General features: G+C 36.1%; 1 protein-coding gene across 1 annotated transcript in view; it reads right to left on the bottom strand.

Annotated features, from left to right (window-relative positions):
- Window positions 1–6,958: 6,958 nt before the first annotated feature.
- Window positions 6,959–8,951, bottom strand: part of LOC107660026 (small ubiquitin-related modifier 1-like) — a 6,385-nt gene continuing 4,392 nt past the window's right edge. The window contains exon 5 of the mRNA XM_016449170.1: window positions 6,959–8,134. Within this exon, the coding sequence (XP_016304656.1) occupies window positions 8,066–8,134 (69 nt within the window). The 3' untranslated portion in view covers window positions 6,959–8,065. The remainder of the gene's footprint in view (window positions 8,135–8,951) is intronic.

The following is an 8,951-nucleotide window of genomic DNA, read 5'->3' as shown; positions in this document are numbered from 1 at the left end:
GGGAATTGGGTTACGCATGTGTGCATCGCGTCTTTTGCGTGAATTATTATTGAGATCATTCTGGCTCCATATTAAGCATGTATATTCAGAGTGTTTTTTTTCTTTTTTTTTTTTTTTTTTTTCAGAGAGTTGAGGGATGTTTCTCTGTAAGGGCATTTGGAGGGTGATGGGGGTGGGTGGGTTACAGTATCTTTGAGAATAGATACTTCACTAATGATCCAGAAGGATCCAGAATTCTTGTTGGTATCTGGAATACCACGTTTCATCCGTGTCCAAATAGTACAGGATTATGATTACTTGGCAGTGAGCCATAATGCTACAAAACGGCCTCTGTAAAACATGTTTTTAATTAGTATTTTAAACAATGTCCATAAAACATTCTCAAAGTAACTAGATCATGCAGTTGTTTTTCCAGTGTAATATGATTATTTGTGTGGGTACATGCACCCCAGTGTCTGATTGGGTGTGTTGGCACTCAATTCACAGCGTGTGCAGCCAAGAAACTTCCATCACTTGGATTGATGGTTAGGTTTATGGAATTTTTTACAACAGCGTAAACTGTCACTGTTTGATTTGCTCCCAACCCATAAACACGCACACACACACACACACACACGTTTGTTTTTGTGAATTGTGGGGACATTCCATAGGCGTAATGGTTTTTATACTGTACAAACTGCTATTGTCCTACACCAACCCTACCCCTAAACCTACCCCTTACAGGAAACTGTGCATTTTTACTTTCTCAAAAAAACTCACTCTGTATGATTTATAAGCGTTTTGAAAAATGGGGACATGGGCAATGTCCTCATAAGTCACCTTTTCCTTGTAATACCTGTCATACCCATGTCATTATACAAATTTGTGGCCTCATATGTCACAAAAACGTGCGCGCGCACACACACACACACATGTTTATAACATAACAGCAGTGGTTTTACTGAGGTGAGATATGGGGCATTCTTAAGAAAAGTTACCATTTGTGTGTTACATGTGTTCTTATCCTGATATAATTAACTGATACTGAACTTAGTCACATTATTTGATCAATTTAACTTTGAGAAAATGTTACATTTGTATTTTTAGTTTTACAATAAAAAAATTGATGTAGAAACAATTTTCACTTAGAAATTGGTAGTAAATTTGACAAAAAAATATGCAGAAACCGCAAGTAACACGTTGAATTAAACGTGAAACTAGAAACAATGTTTTTTTGGCTATTGCTAAAAATATACCCAAGCGACTTAAGACTGGTTTTGTGCTCCAGGGTCACAAATGGTGACTCATGTCGATGCCCTGACAACCCTTTGATATTTCCCCCAAAACAGTTGTTAGCAAGTAGTTGAAACTGATAACCGCATAATTTACTACAAAAACAGACCTCAAGTGAGTAGCCCTCCATGTGTCCCAAGTCCATTAATGGTTTCAGTCTGTAGCATGAATCTAAGAGCGGAGAAGCTAGGACAACAACAGAATAAGGGTGAACAAACGAATCAAGGGGGACTGTAATGGTGAAAAAGTAAACCTTTCTCTTAAGACAGAAAGACACATAAAAGTGGTCTACAAAAACAGGATATAATCACGAATGGTGTGAAGTTTGCCACCCTGCCTCTGGGACAACAGGAAGCCCTGAGATGCACCAAAACATAAGATCTCTTCCCTTCCTCTCCAGATGAAACTGGATACCGCTTCATTCTTTAGGGTGAGGGAAACGCCCCATCCCACGTCCCCTTCTCCTGTGTTTTTTTTCTTTTCTTTTTTTTTTTTTTTCAGAGAGTTGAGGGATGTTTCTCTGTAAGGGCATTTGGAGGGTGATGGGGGTGGGTGGGTTACAGTATCTTTGAGAATAGATACTTCACTAATGATCCAGAAGGATCCAGAATTCTTGTTGGTATCTGGAATACCACGTTTCATCCGTGTCCAAATAGTACAGGATTATGATTACTTGGCAGTGAGCCATAATGCTACAAAACGGCCTCTGTAAAACATGTTTTTAATTAGTATTTTAAACAATGTCCATAAAACATTCTCAAAGTAACTAGATCATGCAGTTGTTTTTCCAGTGTAATATGATTATTTGTGTGGGTACATGCACCCCAGTGTCTGATTGGGTGTGTTGGCACTCAATTCACAGCGTGTGCAGCCAAGAAACTTCCATCACTTGGATTGATGGTTAGGTTTATGGAATTTTTTACAACAGCGTAAACTGTCACTGTTTGATTTGCTCCCAACCCATAAACACGCACACACACACACACACACGTTTGTTTTTGTGAATTGTGGGGACATTCCATAGGCGTAATGGTTTTTATACTGTACAAACTGCTATTGTCCTACACCAACCCTACCCCTAAACCTACCCCTTACAGGAAACTGTGCATTTTTACTTTCTCAAAAAAACTCACTCTGTATGATTTATAAGCGTTTTGAAAAATGGGGACATGGGCAATGTCCTCATAAGTCACCTTTTCCTTGTAATACCTGTCATACCCATGTCATTATACAAATTTGTGGCCTCATATGTCACAAAAACGTGCGCGCGCACACACACACACACATGTTTATAACATAACAGCAGTGGTTTTACTGAGGTGAGATATGGGGCATTCTTAAGAAAAGTTACCATTTGTGTGTTACATGTGTTCTTATCCTGATATAATTAACTGATACTGAACTTAGTCACATTATTTGATCAATTTAACTTTGAGAAAATGTTACATTTGTATTTTTAGTTTTACAATAAAAAAATTGATGTAGAAACAATTTTCACTTAGAAATTGGTAGTAAATTTGACAAAAAAATATGCAGAAACCGCAAGTAACACGTTGAATTAAACGTGAAACTAGAAATAGAAAAACTGAAATAGTATTTTCTTGTAAAATGTACTCCAATAATCTTATTAAATATTACTTTTTTCCTGGCACTTAACCTGCTGTGACATTTCCCCATTTAAAATACAGATTTGATCTTTGTGACTTCATTTGGGGAACATTTTAAAAAATGACCACATAGTTCAAACAGAGGTACATTTCTCATAAAGTCTTTATCAATATTTCATAATGTGTACACATTGCCTTGTCAAGCTCAATAGTTCAGCTCTTTTATGGGAAGAAATAGTGTTCTTGGCACAAAAATACTAACTGTAAATAATGTGTCTGACACTGATATTTGCTAGATAAGACTGTTAACAGACATTTTTTTGCACTGATCTTAACTTCCTGTAACATTCAACCCCAAGACATTTACAAGGGTTGACATGCTTTAGAGACTAATGTCATGGGCTATTTAAATTTTTAAATTATAATGTGTGATTTCATACAAAGCACACCAAAACTGAGTGGTAATTAAGAGTCATAATTTACTCTTATGATACTACTTAGAGTTATGAGGCTGAAATAATGCAGCACTTTAGGGTTGGCCTTAAAGTTACTGACACTTTAAAAGACTATAATCATAATTTAGGACTCTATTAAATTAAAGTTTAAGAAATGTCAGCATGAAATGAAAATTCATTTTTTAAATGCATTGAGAATGATACATCCATGCATATGTTTCACTTTAATTTTATTTTTTTTTGACCAATTCAAGTTGATCCGTTTTACTTGGATGTACATCACAATACAGAAAACAAATCTGTTGCTGTATCTTCACGACTTTCAAAGTAGTATTCAGTAATATTTTGTTGACCACTAATCTAAATATTTGGGACTATTTATAGCCCTTTTTTGTATGTCTGGCTGGTTAGGGCAATGATACTTTGGCCCACAAGTGGAAAAAAAATGATTTATTGAAAGTTCAACAGTAACAGTGAAGCCACAAATGCCACTGCCTCCTGAGAATTACCCATGTATGAGTGCAAAAGTCATTGTAAGGACAAATTCAGATGTATTTTCCGTGAACGAATGTGTGCAATTCGACACAAGAAGCACGTTTGAATTTACAAGATGCTAAACCAAGCTCTGTTTACACACCCACACCAGTTAACAAAAGATCCCTCAGGTTCTCTGAATATGGCCACGCATTGACAATTTATGGCCGCCCACAGTCAAGCCTGTTGGGTTAACAGGTACATCTGTGATGAGCATTTTTGTGGAAATCTGTTACCTATTGTGTGTCCCAGGTGCCTTCCACCTCCTGAAAGAAACATGTTTTCCCAGGTAACTGCACACCCTTTATAGGAACAGTCTTTCAATCCCTTGAGCTACAATTACCTGAATTTGTATCGATACTCAGCCCACAAACAAAGCTTTAACCTATGTTTTTCAAGGTGTTAACAATGTTTACCCGTGTAAAGAGCTGTCTCAGCAGATCACCCTGATGGTTTAGGTATCTGCTGTCTATTCTGTGCTCTCTCTTTGATAGAAATATGAAAAGGAAGTTAACGGCGGGGTTGCCCAGGGAAACATTCCTTCTTGATACATAATATTTCCACCAGTTCAGTTTCTCACAGTACAGATCAGCAAGTATCTGTGCCAAAAATATTGGATTGAGGCGTTACACTTTCTTTCTGTGTATCAGGTCTATTATCTGCAACCTTGAAGGGCTCCTAAGTTATCATTTTATTTTCTCTCCTGAGGTCCAATTATAGTGTTAGTCAAGGTTTCTGCACCAAAACATTCAGAACAGTTAGGTGATTTCTTCATCCTTTGAGCCTTCACGGTTATAGTTTAAACGTCTGCTAAATGAAAAAAATGCACATGAAATGATTAGAGGCCCTGTTAAAATAACCATAAGCCATTTTCTAATGCAGGTTCTAGCACAATGTTTGGTAGACTTTAACACAATTTTCTCTTATTAGTAGTTTTTCTGGTGTTAGGAACATTATATGTAACCTTCCTTCCATGGTTGGACCACGTTTCTGAACCCCAAATAGGTATTGCATGTACTGTAAACATGCATGAATCATGTCCTCATCTTTCTGACTTTCAGAGATATAAAACGAGACGTTTTTGCAGTTTAGTTGAATGTATGATCTTTATGGACTAGGGAGGAGCTCTAAAAGTTGCATTATGCTTTCATAGTACAACTCTATTAATCAAAAATCAAAGAAAATATTGATTCCTCATGATATGATCCTTTTAAAATGTACATATGCAACAGAGACATATGCATCCTTCAAATGCAAGTTAAATTTGAATGAAAATGTGAGCTGATAGGTGATCTGCACCCTTCCCCCCGAATAAACACACGCCAGCCCTCCATCTTTTGCGAGGCCTCATCTGGTAGTGTTTAGGGTTTCGGAGGTGCTCTATCCCAGGCACAGAAACTGGATCATCTCATTGGGGTTCGGATATAGCGGAGGCCCCCACGGCAACACTTTGTGCCTAAAAACCAGCACACATATTCATGGGAATTCTATGCATTATGTTTGAACACTAGGACGCAATGCCTTGGTGTGATACTTTATACACACTTTTTGACTATACAAACTGCAACCCCAGCAGCCTCCTCAAGTCTACTGTAACAACGATAAAAGAAAACTCTTTGATCTAAAGGTACATTTTGAAAAACCACTTAATCTCAAAGGGGAAAACACAACCTTGTTTAATAAAGACCCTAAGGCATTTGTATGTAGCATCACATGGACATTATTTCCAAGTTTTCCCTTACTTTCCAAGAACCTCATTCCATCCCTCTCGCTTTTGTATCGTTCTTTTTCTCATCACTTTATCCACCCATTGCTGTTTTTCCAACACCATGTTTCACTCCCAGACGCCTCCATTTTAACACACACACACACACTCTCTCTCTCTCTCTCTCTCTTTTCCTCCTGCCTTAATATCTGGCCCTTCCTGGAATCAGACACTTAAAATAAACAATCTCTCTGTATAACACAGTAAGGCCCTCTCTCCCACCACACTGACATGCAGCAGAGCACAACCCTCAAACACTCCTTAAATGTAACACTGGAAACACACCGAATCACAGGTAATATTGTTACTTTTACCAAAAAAAACAAAAAAAAACGTATTTTTTTTCAGAGCTGCAGTCTAAGGAACATTTAAACCGTTATGTAGAATTAACATTAAAAATGATCACACAATGTTAAGTATAGTTCCAGACTTTTCATCCCGTTTTCATCTGCGTCCAGGTCAGGATCTGATACATGACGACGTCAGACAAATTGGATCAATCCTATAATAACACTCAGATCCTCTGACTAATTGCTTTAGAAAATGACGTTGAATTAAAGCATTGGTTCTCAAATTCTTCCTCCTTTGATCAAATCAGAATCTTCAAGTACCACCTATAGTCACAATATCACCACAAACTTAATCATTATAAACAAAAAATATCACATTTTAATTAATATTTATTTATTATTTTAGTTTTATATATTCATTTATTTTGTATTTTAGTTTTATAAAGTTGTGGGAAACGGAAAGCTCCGTTTGACTTTGCAAGGCCAGTTTTATTATTTCATTGTAAATAATTTAATTATAAATATTTTTATTTAATTGTAATTTAATTTAATACAATTTAATTGTATATTTTTGTGTACTAACAAAACGTACCAAAAAAAACGTCGAGTTGGAAAAAATGTTAAGCAAAACAAAAGATGTTGTTTTTCTTAAGGGGAAGTGTTAATACATTTTGTTATATAACAATCTTTTATTACTTTTTTTTTTTTATTACTTTATAACTTTGCACATTTACTATCCTTAAATTGGTCTTGGTCTGATATATAAATTTGAAAGTGGGGAAAGAGAATTTATATGACATTGAATTTTATATCTTATTTGTATATTGTTATATACTGTAACTGATATTTATTAATTTATTAGATTTTTTTTTTTTAATGAAGAAGGATTTCTATGGATTTTTGGACATATTTTGGATTTATCACTGTTATCCAAGACTTGCTGCAGAGGTGTTGCTGCCATCTATTGTTCATAAATGGAACATTCAAAAGGCCATTTCCTACAAGATTTGAAAGAACACACTTTACCACAAACAGTTTTATGACACATTTTATTTAAAAAAACAAGACAAAGCAAAGTCATAATTCTCCGATATCCACAAAACCATCTGGACCAAATATTCCTCCCATCTCACATAGAATTAAAAAACATAAAAGTGTAGGAAAAGAAACATGAGTCCAGTGACACTGTTGCTGTATTTATTCTGTGTATGAGAATGACGCCCCTGAGTACTAATCAAACAACATAGTTACCTATTAATTTCAGGTTTTGAAATCAATTATTGTGGCTAAAAGGGAGCCAAATATCCAAGACCAGGCAGAAGAGTAGGTGACAACACAGATTCAGACAGGGGTACAAATTCTAATACATTAGACAAAACCATGCAAAAAGAAACCTTGTCATTTACAACACAATACAGTGACCTCCCTCTTGCAATTCATAGTGTGCCTATACAGGCTATGGTACAACTGTACACAGTTGCTGCAGACACATGCAAGAAGAGCAAACAAATATTTTACACTTTTCTAACACTAGACAACAATTGTGCATAAATAAGCATCCCAGAATGTAAAATCTTTCTATTACATTATGGCAGGAGTGTTCACTAGTATAAAATGAGTCAAAACCAATTAAATGAACAAGCTAAGGATTGACAGAACATGTAATGATGGCCAACTAAATGAACAATGCCTTAATTACTTATAAAAGTGAAAACAATGCAAGAATACCAAAGCAGTCGTCAAAAATTAATCTTGATTTGTTGATTGGATTCAATAGCATAATCTAAAGATTTTGAGCAGTACTCTGCAGATAAACAAGACTGTTTTCAATCAGCTCAGGGCACAACACAACATTACATGTGCCATTGCAGAACATGACCAGAATCCTTTAAAAGATGTGTATGAAGGTAGGGATGGGTTAGCACAAAAACGGACAGAGGACAGTGAACGTGGGATTTGGCTAGAAAAACATTTTCTATTGTAATTCCGCCTAACTCCTACAAACGCAGCAGCCTGACAGATTATCTATTTGATCCAGATGGTTTTTCTGCTTCCCTTTGAGGTGACAGCAAAAGGAAACAGATGAAATACATGTCATACATACAAAATTAAGATAAAAATAAAAAGCATGAAAATAAAGGTCTAGTCATTCCGACAGCCACCGGTCTGTTCCTGATACACCTCAATCACATCCTCATCTTCCATTCCCAGCTGAAACAAAGAGAGAGAGACATGGTGAGCAGGATTGATTCGACTGTTAATGCTCTTGTACAGCTAAAAGTAGCTTCAAATTTTAGCCTAAAGGAGCAGAACAATGCTGCTTTAATGCGTTATCGTGTAGCAACTTTAAAGGAACAGTTCACCCAAAAATGAAAATTTGCTGATAATTCACTAACTCTCAGGCAATCAAAGATGAGAGTAGACATGTGCCTGTATTCGGTACTGCGATATATCATGGTAATGAATATGCACGGTATTGTTATCGTGGGCACTTCTAAATACCGTGAATAATTATATATTACAAATTATTCCGAATTTTGAATGCATTTTAAGAATACTTTTCCCATCAACTGGTCAAAATGCACAACACCCTGTATGCTGCGTGAAAGACTAGTGCGCACTCTGATGTAAATAAGCGCGGACGAGAAGCACATGGCGGAACATGTGAGAGACGCTCTGGATGAAAGCGCACTTTCACTCTCAGACAGCAGATGGCGCTAAACTGCCTTGAAACCCTGTAAACAAAGCAGCTGCACTACTTTCTGTTTCTGAATCGTGTTTAAATGATTTAAACAGCCATTCAGATTTGTGTATTTGCTATGATGTTCATCACAGCGCCAAATACTTAAATATTTAAACTTAATAGGCTATTTAATTTAAAACTTTTTACATTTTAATCTGGACTACAACATGCCCTAGATATTGTTTGAAAGTGTTTTGATTCTTTATTGTTCGGTCACACTTTACATTAGGGCTTCATTAGTTAACATTAGTTAATTCATTAGTTAACATAAACTGCCAATGAAAA

Source organism: Sinocyclocheilus anshuiensis, unplaced genomic scaffold (assembly GCF_001515605.1).
Source record: "Sinocyclocheilus anshuiensis isolate Anshui unplaced genomic scaffold, SAMN03320099.WGS_v1.1 scaffold55, whole genome shotgun sequence".
In the NCBI taxonomy this organism is placed as follows: domain Eukaryota; kingdom Metazoa; phylum Chordata; class Actinopteri; order Cypriniformes; family Cyprinidae; genus Sinocyclocheilus; species Sinocyclocheilus anshuiensis.
The sequence above is the reverse complement of the archived record's forward strand: the minus strand, read 5'-3'. Positions and strand labels throughout refer to the sequence as shown.